The following is a 27,006-nucleotide window of genomic DNA, read 5'->3' on the forward strand; positions in this document are numbered from 1 at the left end:
CTGCGAGAAACTGTGCTGGCCGTGGAAAACGCAGTATGCCACGAAGTTTGGGATCGAGAGATCTAATTAACTGCAGCGAGGCGGCTGCTGCAGACATTGTACCTAGACAGTTGGTTTCCTTCCGGGGCTCATTTCGACTTAGCTGTCAGGCGTGTTTTCAGGCTGAGGCTGGACACTTCGAACATCTGTTGCGATTATGTACAGTACATTCAACGCCTTGATGAATCTCCACCACAAGAATTGGAAAGCGTTAAAACAAATATGTTCTCTGAAGTAACAATTGATAAATGCTGTAAAAGGCAGAATTTTCTTTCTAAGGCGGTCGATTGGCATGTTATCTCAAAGTTAATTGTTTCAATTTTGTAAAAATCGACTATGACAACAGTACCAATTTTAAAAAGTCATAATTCGGAAACAGTGGCGAATCAAAAAAATCTGCTCCAAATGATTACCCTAAAAGTCTCCCAAAATATTGTACTAGAACTTTGAATCGTTTAGGTATCCTTCATTCAGAGGTCATACTGCGTCCGTCATTAGGGCCTGATGACGGAGGCAGTATGACCTCTGAAACGTTGGTTAACATCGACCAGTCTACACAGCGCAACAACCCAGAAGACAGAAATCTTCATCGCCCTGATGACGGAGGCAGTATGACCTCTGAAACGTCGGTAAACTTCTACCATACTACACAGCGCAACAACCCAGAAAACAGAAATCTTCATACTCACCGCTGTGAAAACCTCAAATCTTACAAAATACAGCTTACTGACTGTAGCAACAAATAATTTGTGTCTGTTTGTGCGTCACAGGACATGGCGCTGTGCCACTTCCTGTACCAGCAGAAGCGTCAGGAAGTTGCATCCTCCAGACATTGGTCAACTGCAGTAGTGTCGATGACTGCAGTCTCCAGAGCAACTCGGAACTCCGGGTGGTTGGCTCCGTACGTGACATCATCATTAGACCTGCTCGCAAGTCGTACCGACCTGGAGAAACAGGTAAGCTACCTTCCCACCTCACGGTTCTAGTAAAACAATCAGTTTAATCGATATCTAAAAGACTGGTGCTTGAAAGTTTCCCAAAAGTAGAGATTTCACGACGGTGGAAATGAGAAAAGTAGAGTTTGAATATTCGGATTAGAATATGGATGAGATGCGGCCCTCCGAAATTTCAGGGTGCGCCTACAAAAATACATCGTATCATATGTAAGATGCCAATTTGCAGCCAAGACAGTTGTTCCCTGACAATTTTCATTACTTCCCTTCACATTCATATTCTAATATGTTCTTGTAAAATAATGGGCAATTAATAGTACATTTTGAAGTAATATAAACTATCGGGCACTCTATAAGAGTTGTTTAGAATTTAACAGAAACAAATTTTGGTACAGTAAATTAAGCTAATTGAAGGGATTTATTTATTTATATTTATTTAAGGACACTATCAGTAGTTCAGATTATAACCTGTAGCGTCTAATGATAGGATTAGTGATTGATGAATTATAGAATATGTGTAAGAAAGGAGTCGAGACATGTGTTTAAAGATATTGAGGAAAATCACGAACAACTTTAGTTAAGACAGCCGGTCTTCGGACCGAGATATTAATCTGATACCTGCCAAATACGAAGCAGAAGTGCTGACATCTGTATACCGTGACAATCCGATGTAAATGAAGGGAGGAATGTGGGAAGAGGTGTTATGGCTGACTGTTTGAGTTGTGAATGACACATAAGTTACTTGGTTCGTTAAAAATGTAAATCATCTACATAATCCATTTACAAATTGTGTACTAAGTCTGTTTGTAGTCGACCTCTGCGATCTCTAGCACTAACCAATTAGGCTATTGTAATACATTATTGTTGAAGTGAACTGATCGGCAAACCATAGAGAGCTTGTATCAAATTGGTTATCTTCCATTGTGACAGAGCAGAGAGAGGACAGAGATACAACATGATCCCGGCTTACTACGTCGTTCAATACAGAGCCTGTTTTGAATGTAAATGTCATTCCTTCATACAATGCCTGCCTAGGGCCGTGACGCTGGATTTCGAAGACAGTTTGTAAGGAAAATCCCTTTAACACAAAAACTACTCTACAGCAAGAACGTTTTACAGGACGAAAAAATTAATGCAAAACAAATTAAGGGACAGCCGCAGTATTCAACGAAGTAATGAGTAAATTCATCGTGCTTGGGTTGGGAAAACAATTTGTGTGTTTTTTGTTAACAACGCTCTTACGTGGCTTCGGAAGATGCGGTAGTCGAGAGTGGTCGCCAGTATTTCTTCTGCGTATATAACGTTAGTGTACAATGCTACTAGGAAAATGTCACGAGGAAATCTTGCTAAAACTGTGTACATAAATATACCGTATGATGAGCTTTATAATTTGTAATCTTCACCAAGTATTATTAGGATGATCAAATCAAGGGGAATTAGATGGATAGACTGTGTAAGAAATAAGAAGAGATAATACATGCACAGTACAAATATTTAGTCAGGAAATTTAAGGGGAATAGACTGGCTTTGCCATACATGAGAGGATAATATTAAAGGGGTCTTCAGGAAAATACGGTATGAGGGGATGTGCTTGATTCAGCTGGCTCAAATGTATATGGTCCAGTAGCGAGTTTTAGTGAACCATGGTTATGGAACTTGGGATTTCGGCGAGTATCTTGACCAACTGAGTGATTATCATCTTCTCAGTAAGGTTTCTATTTTATGAAGTTTATTTAGTTACATTAAACTTGGTTAATACAATGATATCGCTGACGGATGGTTTATGGTTGAAAGTCGGTAAATGCATTAGTGGTTTCATAATAATTAAACCCATTGTTACTAAAGGTGTAATTTGTTTGTCTTTTTAGGTCACGCTTTCATTCTTGCTATTTCTTCTTTCGTTGACTGGAAACATATAATTAATTTCCTCGTTTTTACTGTTTAATCGTATTGCTGAAGAGTGTGTCAGAAAAGTTTCATTTATTTTTCTTTGTGTATAATATTGTTTCTATTTTGGGTTTGCCTGTATTTGGCTGTTATATATAATACTGTACATGTATAAGTTTAATAATCTCTTTTTGTAATATTTTTCTTTATTATTTCACTATTATTGTATGTATTATCAGTGTTTGCCTGTTATTGGCTTCTTGCTGTTGGCAAACACTTAAATAAATGAATTGAATTGAATGAATTGAATTATCCCGCTAAAACCCAAACTGGATCATTCTGAGAAAACCATAGTAATGGATTTGAATGTGGGCTTAGGTGCACAGTCAATCAGACGTGAATTTTATGTCGTCCGTATTTCTCATATCTGAAATTACAGAGATATATTTTACTGAGAGGATATAACAGAAACATGTGTATTATTCTCCCAGTACGTTTTCGTCTATTTTCTCTTTATATATTTGCAACTGCATCGAGTGTAGACATCTTTTTGTGTTACACAACAGACTGCTTCCCCTCAAATGCATAAATAATATATGCTTAGAGTTTGTTAATGAACAGTGAGGTCATGTGTGTGTGTGTGGGGGTATTAAACAACGTTTTGCTAACAGATATTCCATTATTGATACAATGTGTTACAGATACAAATTGTAATTGCCACGTGACATGTTCAATAAATAGTTACATGGAGCAGAGTTTTTATATATTTATTAGAAACTAACAGTAACTGGATTAGTCATATGAAATTCCTTGCAATTTATGCTTCCGGAAGGTTTATTACAAGTGATCGCCACTGGACCTTATTCTCAGCACTGTCTCTTCCTTTAAGATCTGTTTTAATAATATTCTCCCACCTATACCTATTTCTTTCAGTTGGTTCTTCCTTTCACATTTATCATCTCCCCCCATGCGTGCTAATAGCTCGCCCATCTCATCGTCCTTGATTTTAACACCCTAATAATGTTTGGAAAAGATTAAAAATTGTTTGGCTCCTGTCTCCTAGGTCCACCCGCATTCTTTCCTTGCTGTGGAGATAAGTTTCACAGCCATACAAAATAAAGGTAAAATCATAGTTTACAGCAGTCCAGTATTGTAATATTTATTTCAATACTCGTACAATTTGGCTGGTACACACGGTTGATATTTCAAGCTACCTTGTATTAGCTCGTGTTTATTTCAGCTCTTTGACCTGAATTCTAATGGAGTGAAATATGCTTGTATGTATGGAATATTTTTATGGTAATTTTATCAAATAGCAATAATTCTGACAGGCATCGATTCAAAAGAGAGCTGAAGCTTTTGAAATGATCAATACATTCTTGAAAAAATCTTGCGTGTGCATTGTTCGTAATTCTTTCCAAAACAGCGATTACAGATCAATAACACGGTGTACATTAAGCTCATTAATTATTTTTTGTGGTATCTGTGTAGATTCAGTTAAACAAAAGTTAAGAAATAATGATGGAGGCAGCAAGGACCTCTGAAACGTCGGTAAACTTCTACCAGGCTACACGGCGCAATAACCCAGAAGACTGCCATCTTCAAGATCTTGTGACACCTACATCCCTCCATTTCTATAATCTGTAGAATGAGATTCTCCAGTGGCATGATGTTGACACCGAATTTCACGAAAATCCGTCATTTAGTCCTAAAGTTATTAGGGGAGGATTTACACGGCTAGATACGAATTGAATGACATCACAATCCTGTCTCTTTTTAACAAAGTAACAGGTACAGGGTAATTGGAACAGGATGAATAGACGAACTTGGAGTGTCATCATTTCCAATTTCACTGCCAGGTGGTTACAAGATCGTTATTTCAACATTCTGTGGAAGAAACGTTCCAGTGTTGTGAAGAAGCAGTGCATAGCATGACAAGGAAGACCTAGTTCATAAAGCATGGACGAGACGTGGATTCAGATCTGCGAGATGAAGTGTGTGTTATGTCGGTCCATTCTCTGGCCAGACTCTTGGTAGTAAGTTTCGGACGAGACAGCGGAACAGAACATGCAGCTTACAACAAAAGAGGGCCAGAGTGGTGGGGAAGGCGTTGTAAAGATTGAAAAAATTGCATTTCTTCCTTCCAGTGTCCTACAGTTTTGGACGCAGACAAATAGAGACCAGTTGCAAACATACAAGGTTTATGAGTCTGTCTCGCAAGATAGCCTGTTCATTTCATGGACTGTCTGTCTGCATGTCTGCGACGTTGCCAGCCATCATTCCCTTTTTATTAAATGTAGTACAAATCCGTAATAAAATATATTGGCTAACTCAAACGTTACAGTTGTGGACCCTTGGGAATAATAATCAACCTCCGGATTTTTTAAGAAAGGGAGAATATGTTGGCCAGCTGAACGATGAAGAAATATTCAGTGACCCCCGCAGTCTAAGATGTGGGTCTTGATAGCTTCGACACCGGGATCGCGAGTTCGAATCTCACTTCCATGTTTGCCGTCGTCTTTCTGTATTGTGCTGTTTTGAGACGGGCTGAACACCCAACCAAGAAGTCCTACCAAATGTCGAAACAAATTCTTGAAATTCAGAAGTAATTTTAAATCTGGATAGGTCAAAAAGATCTTTTTCTGATTAATTAAATTGATTTTCGCTTATAATTTATTTAAGCTGCAGTGCATGGCACGTGAGAGACAATGATTTTAATATAACATTAAATGATTGTTAATGTTTCTGTGGTGCTACAAAATGGGCTTTGCTGGGGAACAGTTCAGAGCTACCCTTATTGAAATTTTGTATAGTAATAACCTTGCCAGTGCTTGTATGGAGATCGGGGTGATGGGCGTTAACAGGAGAGCGAATAAGAACAATGGAGACAGCAGAATTTCAGTCGAAGGATACTGAATGACGAACCATAAATGCAGTCAAGATAACACAAAAGAACAAGAAGTAATACAACAATAAAAAACTAATGTAAAGGAATTTTTAGAACATTTGCGAAAAATTTCTGAAACACGAATCCCGCAACTGCAAAAATAAATCGAATGGCTTATCTGGTATGCAACAAATACAAGTAAAGAACAGGTTTGATTCTTATAAATGGAACATATAAATAGCTTAATGCGCCATGTTATTAATGATAATTACGTTAACTTAGTGAATATTTTCCTACCATTTCAGTAATTTGCTTTTAAATATCTTAATTAATATGATACAAAAGTTTTGATTGCAGTGCTATTTTTGTTCACAATGAATCCTAAACTTAGAATACACTGCATAAATGAGAATCGAAGCTCAGTTGGCATTACTGAACACCTGGTATTCTCATTTTATCATCCCACTGTCAATCCTGAATTTGCATCCCACTGGAATATTTTGTTTTAATTTTGGTGCATATGTCGGTCCCGTCAATTAGCAAACTCGTCAATCCACCCGCCTCCCCTCATATAGGCCACTACACAATTTCTCTGCCCCCCCCCCCCCCAACCCCCTGTCTCCACAATAAATATTGACTAATCATTTGGAACGCTCCACTAATACTGCAAGCGACAGATAATGTTGGTAGGCAAACAAGAGTGAAAAATAAACATGCCTTATCATACACTTTAATCGACGATCGATCCTATGCCCAGTATGGCATCTGTGTCAGTCCATTTAGGCTTATGTCCAACTAGTGAACAGCTATTGTCTACTTTAACCTATTTTAAATTGTGTTTTCATCGTCAAAAGCAAAAGTGCGATCCGTTATAATTTTAAAAACGTGGGATTTAGGTTCATTTTGTATGTTGCCTTGATTGTAATTGTCCCATTGTAAAATTTGCTTTAAAATCCACTTTTTCCCGTATGATTATAATTCAGTTCCCATTGTTACAATATTCAAACAGCCAACAGTTATTCACAATTGCCTTCCATTGCCCGATCCCCATTATTACATGTTAATTGTACATGGGAATACATGAATATCAATAACAAAACCAGTGTTACATCACACAGAAAAGGATTTGTGTAAAGGATTGAGTAGGCTAGTATGAGACAGAAACTTCATACGATGGTCGCTGAGCAGATTATTTGGACCTGGGATGATGGAAAAGAATTATAGTGAGGGACTGTTTAATTTGTAGCGTTTAGGAAATATTTTTAGTGTAATAAAATGAAGTGGGGTGCAAGACGGTGGACGAGAGAACGACATAAAATGCTGTAGTGGGTTAAACCTGAAGAGAGAGGATGGAATTAATGTAGATCACGAAATAATATGATGATCAAGATAGGGTTCAGTGGCGGGTTGTGAACATGATAATGAACCAGAATTTCAGCTTCTCGAAAAGCACCCTTCCACGAAATAAGTTAATTACGTTGTTAAACTTTACAAAGAAATATTTCTTGCACGCCAAAATTGTATGACGTATTTTGTACGCCATATAGGCGCTTAGGGGGTTAGGGTGAGTGGTCAGCGACACGACTCGGTACCCATTGGGTAGGAAGCTGGGTGGGCCCCAGAGCCGGCTTGTACGCAGAGGCTAGAGGAAAAATTCTCTCTTCCTGTCGGGGATCGTCTATTCCGTAGCCAGTCACTATACTAACTGAGCTACCCCGACTTTAAAGTTAAAATAAGATAACTAACATTATCCTTTATTAATAATTCCGAACTCCAAAACGCATTAAAACTTTCCTCTCTTGTTTCAGTACAGTTTATTAAGAGAAAAAATATTTTAATGATTCCACCCACTTACGCTAAGCATGTACTAAACGTGAGAAATGTGTGTGTAGTATTTTATGTTGTTCACGCCACTGCATTTCGAAATATCAACATTTATCTTCTGATTTTAAAAGCTTCCTTATATAGACACATGGTCTGGCTTACTTGTTGCAGTGTTCTTCTGGGTACTAGCCCTTGATCATGACCTCAGGGTCGCTACTGATATTATCGGCAGTGTATTTGTTCGAAATCCCGCTGGAACAAAGGTAGCACTCTGGGAAGAAGTGGCACTTGATGAAGGTAAGAAACATCTCATTCCCAACAAACATAAATTCCCAGACCAATATTCTATGTGCAATGCAGAGATACTCACTAATTGCGTGACTGGGGGCAAGACCTAGAACAAAGTTATTGAAGTCTTTCAATTCAGATACTGGGATATTTTTATCTTTAATTGTGGTGTATTTAACGAAGCTGTCAGTGACTTAGAGCAGTGGTATTCAATCTTTTTTGTTCGCGTACCCCCAGATATACTTTCTCTTCAACTTTGAACCCCCAAAGTTGTTGGTGTATAATTCAAGTTATACATAGTATATAATCTACATCTAAAATAGATTAAATAAATGACATTACTGATTATTCAGTGTTTATCATAAGATAATCTTAAATCTTAAGATGTCTTCGCGTACCCCACGTTGAATACCATTGACTTAAAGTATATAGCGTCAAATGATTAATGAATAGTTAGTCGAAAATATATGGAAGGAAGTCGTCATGGCTTAATCCTTAGTTGGGTTAGATGTTTTTTTATTTTTGTTTCCACTAGGAGTGAAGTCATTCTCAATGACACTATCAGAAGGAGCACAGCTTGGGAAATGGCAAATCCAAGTTCAAGTAGAAGCAGCCGTTTTTACCTCCGAGCTTAATATATCACTGATAGATGGAACAGCTGATTCATCAATGCCAGAAGTGGCCATGGCTGAGGAACATTATGTGGAGCTCAGGTTTGGACACGAGATGCGGCGCCTCTACAAGCCAGGACTCCCATTTGTTGGCAAGGTTTGTTCTTTTACTACCAACCAAACTACTATCGTAATCATCAAAGGGACTCATTACAGACATACCTGTTGGTCTGATGGCAAGCATTTGGGTCTGATCTGAACAGCTGACTGTAATACATCGAAGATAAAATTCAAAACATATTGGTCCCTTAATTATATTGAATCATCTGAAGTATGAAGATTTCTATCTTCTGGGTTGTTGCGCTGTGTAGTCTGGTCAATGTTAACCAATGAATCGCCCTGATGACGGAGGCAGTATGACCTCTGAAACGTTGGTTAACATCGACCAGACTACACAGCGCAACAATCCAGCAGACAGAAATCTTCATACTCATCGCCCTGATGACGGAGGCAGTATGACCTCTGAAACGTTGGTAAACATCGACCAGACTACACAGCGCAACAATCCAGCAGACAGAAATCTTCATACTCATCGCCCTGATGACGGAGGCAGTATGACCTCTGATACGTTGGTAAACATCGACCAGACTACACAGCGCAACAACCCAGAAGACAGAAATCTTCATAGTAAGAATCGCCCTGATGACGGAGGCAGTATGACCTCTGAAACGTTGGTTAACATCGACCAGACTACACAGCGCAACAACCCAGAAGACAGAAATCTTCATACTCACCGCTGTGATAACCTCAATTCTTACATCTGAAGTATGCTCGTGTTTTATAAATGAGCTGTCAATAATCTTGTGGTATTGATATTTCTGAAAATGCTGTTGCATAGCAAAACATTATAATATTTTAAATCTATGTTGGCATTCGTTATCGATATAACCAACTAAGAACATTTGGAATTACAGTCTGTTTTTCATTTCAAATGGTTGTCTGTTTCACTCATTTTTACTCGTGATACCAATGAGTAATACCTGGAGACTGAGGTAGACAGGGCTCCAGGCTTTCCCTTTCAGTCCTATCATCCTGAAAATGCCCTTTAAAGTTTAACAAACATTCTCTGGACATGCTGGAACATTACGTGTTACTATGAATTGAAGGTGACAGCAATCTCTCAACTTGATGGAAACCTCACTTCCCTATGCAAGTGGATGGAGACCATTTCAATTAATCAATCAATTAATCAGAGAGTAGTGTACTGTCCTGTCCTGTCTTTAACTCCTGATCTTCTCACTCAGGTGTGGCAAGTATTAAAATACCCTCATTTTGATCTTTATCGACAAGATAATTATTTCCCAGTGTTTCACATGTTAGCTAGCATTATCTGCATCATCAACTCTGCTGCTGAAATCATTCTAAATATTTCATTTCTATATTTATTTAACAAACACTTACAGTATTATGCACGAACATGCATAATATTAAAAAAAAACTCCAGGATTCCATACAAATTTCATGATCTGAACACAAAAATGAAATAATACCATAATGACTCATAACCACTTCATTGTTTTTAATTACTCAGCGAGTTCAGGAACTGGTATAAATAAATAGATAAATATTTAATTTGATGCAGGTATATTGTTTCTTTATTGACAAAATATACGGAACACTTGCATTTACCTCAAGAACTGTTTCTTTGCATTGCCTCATTCTCATTATTTTATTTTATTATTATTGCATATTATTATAATATAACCACATCCATAATCATACTATTTCATCAATGTAAACAAAATTGTATAGTACCTCTCACATTGTTTTGATTGACCTTTTCAATGATAGGGTACGTAAGAGATTGTTGAAAACTCTCATGTGAGTATCGTATATGTTTGTTTTCTTATTGTGCTGTTTCCTACCAATATAAATAAAATAAATCCATTTTAAGAAATTAACTTGCAATCATGGGGTGCATTAAGTGATGTTTATTTTTGCTTTTATTATGAGACATTCTGGAACATGTATGGGGGGGGGGAAAGAATTCCTGAATTGAAGAACTAAATGAACCAATGCCACTTCCTCCCCTTTCATAACAGAACATTGTTATTTATCACAAGCCATCAACATCTGTGATCAAGTAAGTAATCATTTGGGCTTTCAGGTAGAGGCAGTAAGCACCGAGAAGTCTGTTCGGGTACGAGTAAAAGTGTATGACAACACAACAGCCATCTACAGTCAGGATATAGAGATAACATCAGGTGAAGGTACATTTATTGTGCCTGCAATTCTAGCAGATAGTGAAGTCATCACACTGCAAGCAGAACTGGTATCAGTTGAGGGAAAGGAGATTGACAGCCATTACGTACTGGCCCGTGAACCAATCAGAAAGTGGAATTCATCCTCTGATTGCTATCTGTTGATAGAAGGACTGGAACACACTCTGCAAGTAAGTGGCAGGAAAGAAATTAATAATGTTAGATCAATTTTAATTATAATAAATATATATGCCTTGCACTATCGTAAGTAAATACTTCCACTAGAAAATTATAGAGTAAAACAATATCTTAAGTAAATGGTAATATATGCATTTTTTTATAATATGTTTAAAAGTCTCATTACTCCATCTCTCAACATAATGTATGTACATGCATGGATATCCATAGAAAAACCCCTTAATATATCATAAGAAAAATATGTTTAGGAACAATTTTGTGGTACTGGATTTCTTACACTCAAGTGCAGACATCTTAAGGAATAGTTTAAAATTTCTCAGTGTGTCTTACTTCGATTTTGTACATATTTTATTTTGTTAAATTAAAAATCAGAGTGCCTTATCCTTATATTATACGAAAATGATTGATGGGAGTTTTAGCATGTTGCCACCCCTCCCTACACCCTGTTAGTATTACATTTTATTTGTGATTATTAAACGACTTCTTGCCAAACATCTCTTTCACTGTAATTTTTGTTTTGGTGTTTTCCCAGCAAAATGACAGCTTTATAATTCTGTATGGGATAAGGCAACTCTTGTAACTTAAATGCAAAATAATTATTTTACTCTCGCTGACACTGCATTCACTTCAGGTTCTCATTACTCTTGCAGCCAGATGAAGATGCTCGTGTTACTGTACTTTCAACATGTCCTTGTGAGCGAGACTTGCATTATATCGTCACCACTGAAGGTCACGTTACGTATTGGAATCAAGTTTTACGACCGGACAGCACGGATGAAGCCCCTCCAACCCAAATTATCGATGGTGCTGCCATCTGTAGGCTTAATTTTAGGTGAGTAGTATGTGAATATTATGCAAAGTAATGATGAGTTAAATAATTTTGTTGTTGCTGACAATTATTTTTCTTTCCAAGTTTGATTGAAACAAAGTCTATGAATTTTTGACTCCCAAAGCTTGTAGTACAGAGACGTTTCCTTTTTAATCTCAAATTTAGTTTCAGTAAAATCTAATGATTGTTACAAACTTTATTGAACAAACAAGAACAAAGTATTTAAGTCCCTTGCTAAGGGACTTGGAGCTGTTCTATAGCTGTAGAGGGTTTAATGGTTTAGTGGTATGCTTCTGCAGTGGATGGCCAAATACTGGATTGAAAGTCAGCAGTTATCTCATTTATTTCCTATAAGGATGTAATCAATCAAGAATAAGAGGTACTGATTAAAAAACAGTACGCATAATTGTTATTTTCCAGGTTATTACAGCATCTCCTCATTCCAGTCTCAGTGGAAATTATCAGAAAATAATCTGTGAAAAATAAACGTTCCAGCATGTCTGGTATTCAGATGACATATTTCTTAGGGACAAACAAATCAAACCATAAATGTTCAGTAATGGTTCATAGGCACATCCGCAAAGAGTTAACCGCCACCATAATAAATGATGCGAATCATGATGATTTTACTTTGTTCTAATTGCAATGGTGATTAGACAGAATGGCAATAAATACCTACAGATGATTCCACTTGAATGGGGAGGTGCCTCACCATGAGATGACTTTACAACTTGAACTGTGTCATGTAATCGCATTCATTCGGCTCTGTGCTTAATGAAGTTCAAGTTCCATTGGACTGTGAAATTGACTTTTGTCTCCCAGGAGGTTTTCCTCCTCCTCCTCCTCCTCTCACCAGCACTAATGTAGTAAGAGTAGTGCAGTGGGAGGGGGAGGGGGAGGAGACGGAAACAGACGCATGGTCAGGACACAGTCTTGCCAGGTCATTAAGACCAGAAGAAGAACTCAAGCAATAAGATTAAAAGAATGTAAGGGGTAGCAGGAGAGGGAGGAGGGAAGAAGAAAAGTCAATTTAAAGTTTACAAACTTTGAAATTTGTTCATTGTCACCCTTCCTCCCTCCATCACTGATATTCTACCGAACCCCACCTCACCTTCTGTCGCAGAATATCTTCAACACACAAATATTATTATCTCAAGTTCAATTTCAAGTTATGTAACTTAGGGAAGTCATAACCAGAATAAACTGCAAATGGCTTGTTTCCATATGCTAATGTTGCTACGTCCAAACACACTGTTGCATTTGATGTGTTGCTTGAATGGAACATTGTCAAAGATCAAAGTAGCGCTTCAAACCCTACACATTTATGTGACTGAATTTATATTCAGCATACAAAAGAATTTATTTAATTTTTCCATATAGGGTTTATAAATTCAGTAATCATAATATAATTACTTTGCATTCACACAAAATTTAATATTCTATATAAATGACAGTTGAATATGTCAGTATATTGTTCCGATCTTTTTGCCTATTAAACTTTATTGACATCAAAAAGTAAACCCTCTTTCTTGCAGCAACTATGTTATATGAACTGTTACCTGAAGATTTCTGTCTTCTGGGTTCTTGCGCTGTGTAGACTGGTCGATGTTAACCAACGTTTCAGAGGTCATACTGCCTCCGTCATCAGCATCGCCCTGATGACGGAGGCAGTATGACCTCTGAAACGTCGGTTAACATCGACCAGACTACACAGCGCAACAACCCAGAAGACAGAAATCTTCATAGTCATCGCCCTGATGACGGAGGCAGTATGACCTCTGAAACGTTGGTTAACATCGACCAGGCTATACAGCGCAACAACCCAGAAGACAGAAATCTTCATAGTCATCGCCCTGATGACGGAGGCAGTATGACCTCTGAAACGTCGGTTAACATCGACCAGACTACACAGCGCAACAACCCAGAAGACAGAAATCTTCATACTCATCGCCCTGATGACGGAGGCAGTATGACCTCCGAAAAGTTGGTAAACATGTACCATACCACACGGCGCAACAACCCAGAAGACAGAAATTTTCATACTCACCGCTGTTAAAACCTCAAATCTTACGAACTGTTACCTATTTAGTTTGTAACAGCTATGCAGGATTATTTGTCTTACATTAGCTGTAATGTAGAATTTGAGGTTCTCACAACTCTGTGCATCATGCAGTGGTCTTATGGGTTGTTTACAATAAAGTATTTCGGTGTATGCCAAGTTTTCAAAGGAACGTGCTATCTCCACCTTCAGGGCTAAAAATTGTAGTTTAATATTCATCACGCAGTTATCACTCAGACATAGTGGAATACAATCAGATAAAACAATTTGGTAATAATATTTGTATTGAAATCTGAAAAATTAAACCCAATGCAAAAATTATCTATTAAATATTTATTTTAAGTGAAATTATTGGAAAATATAACAGAGAATTTAGAGTGTAAATTTCTTACAGTTCTCTAATTGTTAACCCTTTGTTGCTTCTGGGGCAATATAAATATTCTCTGAAGCCACTAAAATTTAGTGTGAGAGAGATTTAAATTGATTGATCTGATAGCACGAAGATGCAGTGAATGTAAATGGTGCAGCAAACTATTGATGTGTGTTTAGTGAAGCTTTCGCGGCGACTGAGGTTGATGAAAGACTGTCGGGTCCGGTCATTTGTAGCGTGCTCATCGATGGGTATTTAGCTATTTATTTACTTAGTCATTATTTATATTTGTTTGTTAATAATTTATGGAAATTGCACAAATACGATGTTTTGAGTTGAGGACCAATTATGCAATGAATCATATAAAAGGAATTGAAGAGTAATGTACTGTTTTTGCCTGTTCCAGTTTTATTGTGCAGGCTGTCATGGCCCCTGTGAGCCAACTGCTGGTGTATTATGTGACAGAAGCTGGTGAGCCAATCAGTGATGTCATCAGTTTTGATGTCAGGCTTCTTCTCAGGCAGGTAAACCACCAATCTGACTACCCACCCATTTGTTGGTTTCTCTTCCAACTGTTCAATGTGCAAAAGTTCAGACTCTGCAAATATAAAATGGGTAACAAAAAAGTAAAATAATTACAGCCCACGTTATATTGATTATAATGAAATGTAGATATGATATTTAATTTAGAACTGATTGATAACTTGAGGAGAATTCTGCAGTATGAATATACAGTGACCTGATGGAGCTCAAATTGTAAGCTCAAGTTTTAAAGAGTATTAATGAAAATTTAAAGAACTCTAGTTTCTTACGGTTATATTAGTGCAAAACTTGTTCTATCGCGTACAGAAAGACATGGTATGAGTGTGTCTAACAAAGAACAAGGTGTTTAACCCCCAAGGACGGAAGACATTTAATTCTTACCCACACCCCGGGACAGAGGATATTACCCACACCCCGGGACAGAGGATATTACTAAAGCTAGAAAATGCAACACTTCATTTGAATAGCAATAAATTTGGGAAACAATACTTTTTTTCCCCTTTGTAATTTCGACATTATGTTCTGAGAAGTACAAGAAATCGGAATATCGACAATATATTTTAAAATAGTTTTGGCACAGTAACATTTTAGAATTACGAAAGAATAGTATTTTAGAAGGGCACAATCATCCATCCAATTCCGAATCTGATAAACTTTCTTCATATTCGCTTGCAAGTAAACAGTCTTTCACGTCATCACACAGAACAGGTGACGGCTTCCATGGGCTGACAACATGTGTCAAGGTCATGCTGTAAATTCTGCCGGCTCCTGTGGTTACAAATACCTAAGTGAAGGCAGCACTGTACAATGTGCTTGAGGGACCCCCCCCCCCCCCCCGCAGGGCCTCTCTCCAAGGTCGACTTTTGTTTTGATCAGCATGGAGAGAGCTAACAGTCGATCTCAGTCACAATTCATATCGATCTAATGCATGTAGTTTACGATGATTCCTTATGGTGGAGAAAAGTTCTGACCGTCATGTAACGCTCCAACCGGTCAGGCAGTGAACTTTTTAGGGAGACATAATTTAATTGAAGTGCCGCGGGAAAGTGAAAGTATGGCAACACTTATACGAGATAAAAGCCCACCGTTTTCTCTTCAATTTTGTACCAAAAGAGTTACTTTACGCAAAAACCAACTATTCAAAATGTGAGCTGGAGCATGCCCCTGCACTAGGTGTGCTGCGTACGTCGGACGACGACATGTGATTTAAATCACCGCGTGCTTTGTTTATCGAACGTCGTTGAAGGGTTAATCAGATATTTGTAGCTAAGAATGATGAAGACTGCACCTTCGAAAGTTCAGTAAAATTCTACTAGACTACATGGTACAACAACCCAGAAGTCAGCCATCTTCACCAGTCACCATGAGAACATGGAATATCACTGTAGATATACTGTTATTTACAAGAAAACTAGAACCAATGGCTGTAGTCAATTACTTTCCTTCTGCAGGTATCTGTTCATGTGGAGGAGCGCAAATATTGGTACCCTGCCCAGACAATGGCTGTGCATGTGCGTGCAGAACCTGGAGCACTAGTGTGTCTCATAGGTGGGCACGCAGGCACTGAGGGAAAAGGAGCTGCAGGGACACGCGACTCTAAACCCAGGTGAGCATAATTATTCCAATATGAGATCTGAGGTTCTCATGTGGTCAGTGCTGGTGCTGGTCTTCTGAGAAGTAACATAATGTGGACTTGTAGCAGGGCTGAAGATGGAGATAGTATGTTCCTCCAAACCTACCTACAACTCCAAATTACATTACTGCCAAAATGACCAATATCGACATCACTCCAATGTCATGGCTCTTTATTCACAGCATGTTTTAAAAAAAATGTTTCAGATAGAAGGGTGTGTTGCCACCTCAGTATTCTTAAAATTCTTAGACATATTACTTGAAAGTGATACACATTGCCAACTTTCTGTTAAATATTCAAATAAAATGTTTGTTTCACTGTGTGACTATGTCGGATTCTTGAAGTGTCAGATATTCATAATGAATTTGTATATAAAAGTGACCCAAAAGTCAGAGGTTCATTATAACTGAAATAAAGTTTTCCTGAATAATTTGTCATGTCATTATATATTAATACTCTTTTTCATAAACTATCTGTGCCTCCATCTCTGGTGACAGATGTAGACTGACCACCCTGTCCTCCAGGTCTGCTAGTAATATTATGATGGTGAAGTTGAGGAGGTTATAATGGACTGGAAATATAAATTGAATTGGAGAGGCAAGGAGTCTGTACAGAAAAATTTTGATGGTGAAACCTTTTAGAATGCAGCCAGTCAGAAATCTAAAAAGATGATGGGAAGATAACATTAAAATGGTACTTAAAACTTGGTTGAAAGTACAGAGAATAGATGGAACCAGCATTTGGTATTAGAACCTGAAGCACACTCGAATGGCTCAGGACATGGTCTTCTTATATGATTCAGCAGAGGCGGATGGTAGTCGTAGTAAATCGCAAGGTTTAAAAAAAAATCCCCGCAGGTATCATGAATTTTTCTATAACAGTGTCGTCATGTTATTTTCATATTCATTTCCAGCCTACGCAGGGGTCCCAGTTTCAAAGAAATGGATTTTGCAACAGCAGGAATGGCGTTCTTCCAGAGAAGATGTGTCCGGAAGGGAGGCTCTCTCTCCAAATCCAGCACTCAGCTCTATCGTCAGGGTGGTTCAGCCCTCAGCAGCACAACAATAAAACAGCAACATAGTAGTGTGGTAGGAAGTACCACTATTGATCAGTTGTGGCTGTGGAAGTGCTTCAATTACACGTATGTAAAACTTCAGAACAAATATTTTAATCTGCTTATAGCGTACTAATGTGTTTCTTTTTTTTAAAAAAATATATTTGATTCAACCAAACATCAGTACTCTATTAAGCTTAGATTTATTTAAACAGTTTAGCTTGTGTCAAATCTGAACAGGCTTATTTTGATATTGTACCATTAGTCTGGAGGAAATCCATTTTGAGACAAAATATTATGTCAGGTACATATTTTGAGAGGTTTGTGTATCATACATTTTTGTTATCTGCCAGATTCATACATTGAAATATCTACCCTGAAAATATGTAGGTGCACCCTTGGGTTCAGTAAAAGGTAGGAATTCTTTGGCTGTCACCTGTTAGCTTCTCAAAAGGGAGTGTGCTCCATTTGTTTAGATAACGAACAATGGCTACATTTAGAGCATGTTTACAAAAACAGTTAAAAATCATGCTGGAGAAAATAAATTCCTCTTTCACAGTCACCTTTGAACCATTACCAATGGGAAGATGTGTGGAAAAAAGTGGTTCAAGTAAATGACCTGGATGTACGGTGGGAACAGACAGTTGGAAGAATGAAGAGTAATGTTACTCCATAACTTTCCTCTTCACCCCATTTAACAGGGTAATCACCAACTCCCCCAGTTCTTCCTCTCTCTGTGGGAGATCTGCGATAGCAGCTATAAAAAGGATGCTGCCTTTCCAAATGTTCAGCTTGCTTTCCCAAGCCCTCCACTTATATGTTGTTTATTTCCTCTTTTTCTTCTTCCTTCCTTGTAATTTTTATAACGTTAAAGCTGATTTTAGGTATAAATACTTTATAGGTGCATGATCTTTCACTTTCTCAGATGTGCATCAACTAAAAAACTTGTGTATATTAGACAAATTTTACTCCTATGCAAATATTAGTTTGAATGTTTGCCTCATACTTTTATAGTTGTCTGTGACAGCTTATGGATTGATTGCAAGCGATCAATATAAAACTCTGCTGCAAACAGACTTGTAGCAGTTATTGGCACAAAAAGCAGAAATCATAAAAGCTCATAGTCATTTTCTTTTCACACGTACCATGGTATGTGATGGAAATAAACATTCTGTTGTAAATAAAGTATGACACTAGAATTAATTACTTAGAATAGTGAAATATTCAACAGCAGAGTGACTGACTCATTAACTGAGATGAAGTTTTGTCAAATAAATGACAGTCACAGATACGTGAAAATCAGTTATGTTAGATAATTATCTTTACCACATAAAAGCATTGGCAGTTGATCAGGTGGTCAAGACATTTTCATTTTATAGGACCTGAAGTTTCAGTAACATATTCACAAAGGCTTCTACTAGTCTCTAACTCAAACCAAAAGAATCCAGTCACCACCCATTTACCATATTTCTTCAAGATCTATTTTAATATTACCCTTCAATCTATGCTTAAGTCTTCCATGCAGTCTCTTTTATTCAGGTTTTCTGACCAAAATGTTGTTTGCATTTTTCACCTTGCCTCATCTCTGTCTTACATGCTACATACCCCATCCTTCTCATTCTCCTTGATTTGATTTCCCAAGTAACATTAAATACTGTGAAGAGCAAAATGTTTTATGGTAGTAATATCCATGAAGCTAATATGGCGATGAAATTGTATTAACATGGGTCAGTCTTACCGACTTTTGATCGGGTGAATGTTGCAGTGGGGATATGGAACAGCATAGTGTCACGATATCAGCACCTCAGGAACCAGGGAAGTGGTCTCTGTGGGCCCTTACACTCTCACCCAGTGTGGGGCTGAGATTTTCATCTCCACAGTCAGTCACTGTGTTCCGCCCCCTGCAGGTGGACTTCAAACTGCCAGCAAGCCTTCGAGTTGGAGAAGTTGTAGAAGTGGATGTGAAGATTGGCAACAACATAAACTCTTGCATGGATGTGAGTTTTCACCAATCTGCCTTCTCTTCCATGTAATTTTACTTTATTGTTTTAGATAATTTCCCCTTCTGCATGTAATCGTGTGAAGTTCACACACTTCACACATTTGTTAATAGTGTTTCTTCTTTCCACTGACTAACATAATGCCATACATTGAATAGCCACAATGTCTCAGATACAAAGTTAAAATGGTCATGGTATTACAGAGCGGAGATTATTCACGAAAAGAACGTCATAAATATAAAGCAGGAATCAGAAAAACAGTGAGGCAGACAATTATCTATGCCAAAATATAAGTACCACTGGCCCTAATTGGTTGTTTGGAAAGAAGCCAAATTATATTAAAAGCTTAAATAATGAAATAATGAATTAAGTATCAAATTTTTGGTTAATTTAAATATAAAATTAGAAAACATAATTGGATCACCTTTAGTTGTTAGTAATTATTTCATTAATATGGAAAGGGTTCCAGCATTCATCCTCATTTCTACTGTGACAAATAAAAATAAAACAAACTCCATAACGCTGCCAGTACAGTATCTTAACAACCAGTCACCTGATAATAAGAGTTGATTAAATTTGCGAAACATCATTTATACTACAAATGCTGGAAATCTGACACAGTCATGTCATAATATTTATTGTACTGAGTAAAGTACCAACTAATGTATGGTGTAGTTCATGAAGGAAATTTTAACTTATCTTTGTAAGTCAGATCAGAAGTAAAATTTTGATATTTCCATAACTAAAAGCAATTACAGAAAAGTGTAATCCTGCCAAATCCTAAAGGACAGAAATCCCTGGATTATTTAAATCATACACTAGGACCCAGAGAAATTAAAGTGTTTTACTTACACTTATCATTTTACAAATAGGGGTTTCCTTTCAGCGTAGTTGTCATTTTAATTCAGTTTCTTAACTTGTCCCAAAGGCATTTTATATAGTCCTATTAATAGAAAGCCATTATTGTAATAATGTATGTATCATTCTTTACTTATATTAGTAATAAAGAAATTGGTTCTGAACTGTGTTTAAATCCCATGGTATATAAATGTTGGAGGTATTTTATTTTCTAAAATCAGTCATTAAATCAATCATTAAATTGCTGGGTATCATAGAAAATCCATAATACTTCTAGAACCTAAACAACTACATTTTCTAATCTGTCCTCAGCATTTTAAGTTTTAAGTATCAGTCTTGAATAAAAGGATATTATGTTGAAGGTACAACAAAACATAAATTCCGGATAATTTACAAATTTATAATACATATTTATTGTTTTTATTGAAATCTAAGGTGTGGCTGACTGTTATATCTAACCAGCTATGCCACATCTCGAAAATGGATTGGACTTGCCGCCATTTAATATAACTACAAGAGCAAGCAAAGTCTTCAAGGAGTTAAATATTGTAACATCCACCTTTCTTGCAGGTAACAGCTTTGCTAGCCCTGAGTGAAGGGGCCCACTTTCTAAGCAATGGCATGTTATACGTGACGGAGAAACTGCGGCTTGGACCTCATGGGGCCACGTCACTAGTTGTCCGTGTGGTTGTTACCAGCTCTGGACTGAAGAATATGACTGGTAAGCAGGAAGGCAGGCACTGTGGTTCTTATGTAATGTTTCTACGGCTAATGGATAGTTTATAAATGTGGAATTACTGCAACAAATCAAAATTACATTCACAAAGAAATTAGGACCAGAGTAAATTCCAGAAGTGCTTCCTACCATTCAGTTCAGAATATGTTATCTCCTCACCTCCTGTTTAAAATTCTAAAGATTGAAATATGAAAAATATATTTTTAATTGTTGTTTTATGTGTACGTAAAACTTGAGTTCTCATCCTAAGGGACTGTGGATGTTTGTGAAGGGGTGATGAGAAAATCTGAATATGTGACAGAAAGAAGATGAGAAATGCATAAAGACTTTTTATTGGAAACCCTAGGGGAAGAGACTAGCGGGGAAAACTAGACATGGGTGGGAAGATAATTTTAAAATGTATCTTAAGCATATGGGATGTGAGGGTGTAGACTGGTGGCAAGCTCTTGTAGACATAATATTGAACCTTTGGTTTCCATGAGAGTAGCGGAATTTATTTACCAGCTTAACAGGTGTTAGCTTCTGAAGGAGGACTGTCCATCATAGATATGCCTAGTTATAATGGTTAAGTAAGACAGTTGAATAAAGAGACATGTATGGAAATATTTAAAGGAAATAAAAGTGATGAAGACAGAATTTTCCATAACCCTGGATGTGAGTCATGTTTCAGTGATCTGAGTAATAATGATGCTAGTTATTGGGTGGATTGCTGAGTTTCTGAGAACTTGATGTTATGTCCAAATCTTAATACATTCTGTAACAGGTTTAATCTCTAAGGCAATCATATGAACAGTCTCAAATTACATTCTTCAGCTTTCAAATGGGATCTTCAGATATTTTAAAAGGTTATCATATTTCACATTTCTTCATTGTGAAGGATATGCAGTTATATTCCTGTGATATATTTTTCAAAAGATACTTTTACTGTCTACAGTTTTTCATTAATCAGATTAGTAAATATGAAGCATCAAATTTTACTGTTGATAATCTCTTTTAAAATTAAAAATTTTCGGTAATTCTTTATAATGTACTGATGGAAAGAAATAGTTTTATCCTCTTTCATCGCTCGCTGTTAGATTGGTGGGTCAGTAAAAAATACTGGAAATATCCGATTCTAATAATACTCCTTGACTGAATAGAAACATTAGCATATTAAGGCTGTCATGTCATTTGGTGTTTACCTTTGAATTTTTATCAGTTTCCCAAAATCTGGTTAGCATAATCATGCAGAAACATGCCAAAACAAGTGGATAGCCAAGTCGTTCAAAGTGTGTAATTTTTATTGGTTTGACCTAAAAACAGTTGGCAGATACAAGAAGTTCCATTCAAAACACAGCCCTGACTACTACACATAAACACCATGCATGGGAACAGTGAAGAATTATTACAGAAGTTTAGAATCAAAACTTGAATGGAGGAGACCTTAGTGTAGGTGCAAGGCTACTGTTAAAATTGATCTTGAGTATGGTTTTGATTCATATGACTCATGATAGTGTCAAATGGTTGGCTGTTGTAAACATAGTAATGAACCTTCTGGTTCCATAAAAGACTGTCTGAGCGATAATTAGCATCTCAACAAAAACTCTGCTTCACGTAGTTAGTTAATTGGGTAGTTATATATGGTAATGTATCTTTATTGTATTTGTAATTAGATAACCTCAAGTATATTTTCTTGAAATGTATCAGATGATATCAAATTTTATAATTATCATTAGAAGAAGCGAACAGAAAGGAGCTACTTTATGTGGGTAGTGGCTGTACAATCCATCTTCTAGTCTGAGAGAAGGGTGAAGGGGAAGCATCATTAGTACCTGTCAAGCCAAACAAAAACGAGGTTGAGAGGAACTTTGAGTCTCTGGGGAGGAAACAAGGAAGAAAGAGGATTGATTGCAAAGTTTCAGGGAAGATGGAAGTGAGAGAGGGAGTGAGCTTAGAGTGCTTTCTGGAAAACCTGATAGAGATCCCTTTTATTTTCACTTCAGCCAATCCCTCTTCAACAAACTCTACTGAGGTAATCTTATATCCTTCCCTCTCCCACTTCCCACTCCCCTTGCTACATTTGGGATGTGGCTCCATGATAATTTACAGCATGTATTTGAAGGATGAAAGATGAGAGGCAGATCATGTATTCTTGCTAAAGAGATGGATCAAAGTGATTAAGAGTGCAGTAACATGAATACTACAACACAAAGAGGTACCGACTGAGAATGAGAAAAGATTGATTATGATGGGAACTTGGGATATAAGAAATCATCACTAATGCCATTGTTTATATATCATTCAGCTCTGTCTGATCAAAATGAACTTTATCAGATATTTTCATTGGAATCATGGTCAATAATATATCAATAAAAATAAATGTATTTTTGTTTGATCTGAATATGAAAGTCAGTTTTAGAATAAGAAGGTCAATATTTCTTCCTATTTGTGTGTAAAAACTGACAATATTATTTGGAAGAGTGCAAAACGTTGTGGCTTTCTCTTTACTTTTTTTATTAATGCAAAAGTTAAGATGTGGCAGCATTTTTTAATGGGAACACTATTACAGATCTTTCAACAACTGGGACTTAATATCAATTTTTTTAAATCACAGGAAGTTTGTAGGTATTCAATTTTGTTATTTCTAAAGTCAACTTCTAATGCAAATTTAAGTTAAACAAATACAGGGAAATTGTAGAGAGAGAAAATAAGATCCATAGTTTCTTTTTAAATTTGGAAGGAAAATTATGTGATAAAAAACTGCATAAATAAAATTTGGATGATTATATCTGGTTGTACTTTATATAAGATTTGGATAAGTTTTTGAACAGTACTGTTAAAAATGGCTCACTGTTCATAAATCATTAAGAAAAATTGTCAAGTTTCATGTAAAATTGAATTCTGATATTTTATGTGTTTACAGCGGAAGTGTCAGGGTATGGAAGTGATTCGTGTCAAGAGTCACAGAATTCCCCAGCCAACAGCTCACTTGTGGGATCTGTCTTACGCTCAGCAGCCATGTTGGTACACCCTGAGGGACTTGTACAGACTGACACAGAGAGTGCCTACTTCTGTGCCAATGGTACATAATTTTATTATTTGCCTACAAATATACTGTTTCATTAATCTTGTTGTCATCATTTCTTTGGTAGTGGTAAATCAGTGTTCTTGAATAGTACATTTGTTTGATTGCTCATCTAGTTTTCAATTATGTTACATTCCAGAAAATGTAGTTATATCTACATCAGAAAATTTTCGTTATGAGTTTGTGTCAGCTCCAAGAAACCATGCTGGGATCGTGTTTGAAGTGAAGGTTTCAGAAGGAGCGCATGTAGCCCTTTCAGATGTTCGCTACACATCTGATCGAATGTATCAGGTGGTACTAGGTGATGCAGGCAACACCATGTCATGGATAGGAAGAGGCAAGCACGGTGAGTCCAGATATTCTATAAATGATGAAATCTGTAAGGTGTATCGTTACCACCCCTCTGTGTAGTTTATCTTGTGGATACTTTGTAGTAGGAAACTAACTAATTTGATGGCACTAGAACCCAGAAATCTTCTTCATACAGACCACCACAAGAACCTCAAATCCTAATTCACATTTGTCAACTCCAGAGTATTGTTTACCATTTATATTAACTTACTATGGATTTTAAAACTTTTGTTATTTTACTTCATCTCTGTATCTTTTGTTGTGTTTTATTTAATTTAATTGAATAATATAACTTAAATATTACAACTCTTTGGACTCTTTGTATTCATTATTAAATTTTTAGTGCTGTGCATAATTTTTCCCTGTTACATGTTTTGGAAATAACTTGGTATTTCTTCTGTTTTAGGTTTTGGCGTGCACCTTGTCAGTGATCCGACACCACACCTGTTATCTGAAACATCATTCAGAACCTTTTGGGTGACATGGGACCATGGCACAATCGCTGTAGGACGGGGTGCCTTACTCCACAATGACACTCTGCTGAAGTGGCGAATGGACAAGAAGCTCAAAGTCCAACACATTGGCTTTGCATCTGGTTGGGGACGTATGGCAGAGTTCAGGTTAGTTTGTAAGATCATAGCTGTCTTGTGATGTTTCCTGAAGTTGAAAATCATAATGATTCTGCACCAAAACTTGTTACTTGACATTTTGATTTGATTACTCACCAGTGTTGGCACAATACATTTCTGGAAAGTTTCAAGGTTTATTAGGATTGACAGTTTGTAATTTGTGTAACAATAATTTTGTACATGTTACTTAATGTTAACTTTTATGAAGTTCTTGATTTACTCCTGTAATAGTTTATCAATTATCATTTTTCCTTAATATACAGAAGGAAATCAGTATGAATCTTTGAATCTCTCCAGATCTGGCTGCCTTGATTAAGATTTTTGTGATCTTCTTCTGTTCTACCACATTAATGCCAAGCCACTTTCTTAAATTTGTTTCACATTATTTATAATGAGGCTGACACCTGGCTTTCAACAGTACATAGGCACTTCAGTAGCATTAAATTACATATGTCAGTGGTAGTGGAGCTGTCTGATTCATGGGTTGTGTGTGTGTGTGAATACCAGCAACGCACAAAATTTTATAGCTTCGTATTTTCAAAGGCCCTATAAATTCTATTCAAAAAAGGAAATACAATAAATTCCAACAAAGTATTACTTATTTAGAAGGCAACTATATATGGGGTTCTTAATAGAGATTTAATGAATATGAGTACAAAAAAATATATCCTATTTCTTTGTTACAAGTAAATGGATGTTTCACAGATAACAGAGCATTGATTCAGCTTGTATAAACTGTTGTTTTGGTAATAAAAAACCATTTACTTACTTTTTCAACTAATGTCAGTTCAGTTTTAAGACTTAAACTATTGCTCTCTGAAATTTTCTTTCAGAAAATTTACTAATCTTGTTGTATTTATATAACTGCTCAATTACACAATGTTCAATGTGTAAGTTTTCTAATAGATAATTGTTACTACTACCGTGACTAGTTGGGAACATTAATCTGATAACTTCTACAGGATATGGAATTACAATGATGAAGCTGGTTTCTCACAAGTATTACATCTGGATGTACCTCGATCTGTGGTACCAGGATCAGAACAGGGTACACTGATTATTGCTGGAGGTTTGGCTCTCCCTGTCACTTCCCAGTCACATCAACCAGGCTTGGGCCTGGGCCTAGGGGAGTCCACCAGGTAAAATTAAGTTACGTGTAAGGATCAAAGCAAGTCACCATTGTTTTAGGAACATCTATAACAAATTTCAGTGCTATATATCACAATGAAATGCCATCTGAACTGAAGCCAGTAGACCTACTAAAATGAATTCCCATTTCACTTTCTAAAAGAGCCAGAAAATAATCAATATAAATTTTCATGCATTGAACTTCAGTATATGAAATGAATAATGAATGTAGAAATATGTATGAAATTTTACTTACAAAAAGTCTGAAAAATAGTGAACCAAGTTCATAAATTTAAATGTGAATTAATACTTGTTTTGCAGGCTGCAATAAAACCCTGTCAGTTTTACATTATTGCTACCAAAGAGTTTCTGTCGAGTTGAAAAAAATATTCGGTCTGTAGTTTCGTTATATAAACCCAGACACCTGTCTCTTTTAGTTTTTATTTTAGCTGTCACTTTTCCATTCAAATTTTAATTTTCTTTTCATATCTTTAATATATTTGTCTCTCTAATGCCATTTGAAGGTTATATCGCAAAATACTGTAATACAACATTAGTTTACCTGAATTTTTGGTTTAATATTTAGTCAGTATGGATTCTTTATAGCTAAGCTTTGATGCTCCAATGTATCCAAGCCCTCAAATGTAATTAGTTATATTTTTTTTCACAGAACAGTAGTAAGAGAAAGAGTGTTTTTGGTTTTTTGGATACATCATTAATCTTGATGTTCATATATTGTTATGAATATATGAAAAAAGTCAATATATATCCATATTATCATACTCTAATTTTTGTAGAATGAGA

At 36.6% G+C, this 27,006-nt stretch overlaps 1 protein-coding gene across 1 annotated transcript in view; it reads left to right on the top strand.

Annotated features, from left to right (window-relative positions):
- Window positions 1-27,006, top strand: part of LOC110829510 (C3 and PZP-like alpha-2-macroglobulin domain-containing protein 8) — a 163,999-nt gene that overhangs the window by 126,155 nt on the left and 10,838 nt on the right. Inside the window, exons 7-20 of the mRNA XM_087347232.1 lie at window positions 810-995; window positions 7,762-7,887; window positions 8,414-8,646; window positions 10,657-10,941; window positions 11,599-11,780; window positions 14,613-14,730; window positions 16,201-16,355; window positions 17,296-17,523; window positions 19,202-19,433; window positions 20,865-21,015; window positions 23,933-24,091; window positions 24,234-24,440; window positions 24,852-25,065; window positions 26,037-26,213. Of these exons, the coding sequence (XP_087203358.1) occupies window positions 810-995; window positions 7,762-7,887; window positions 8,414-8,646; window positions 10,657-10,941; window positions 11,599-11,780; window positions 14,613-14,730; window positions 16,201-16,355; window positions 17,296-17,523; window positions 19,202-19,433; window positions 20,865-21,015; window positions 23,933-24,091; window positions 24,234-24,440; window positions 24,852-25,065; window positions 26,037-26,213 (2,653 nt within the window). The remainder of the gene's footprint in view (window positions 1-809; window positions 996-7,761; window positions 7,888-8,413; window positions 8,647-10,656; window positions 10,942-11,598; window positions 11,781-14,612; window positions 14,731-16,200; window positions 16,356-17,295; window positions 17,524-19,201; window positions 19,434-20,864; window positions 21,016-23,932; window positions 24,092-24,233; window positions 24,441-24,851; window positions 25,066-26,036; window positions 26,214-27,006) is intronic.

The sequence above is a fragment of the Zootermopsis nevadensis genome, unplaced genomic scaffold, assembly GCF_977971745.1.
Source record: "Zootermopsis nevadensis isolate Lab colony 2312 unplaced genomic scaffold, Znev_1.0 Znev_ptg000001l, whole genome shotgun sequence".
In the NCBI taxonomy this organism is placed as follows: domain Eukaryota; kingdom Metazoa; phylum Arthropoda; class Insecta; order Blattodea; family Termopsidae; genus Zootermopsis; species Zootermopsis nevadensis.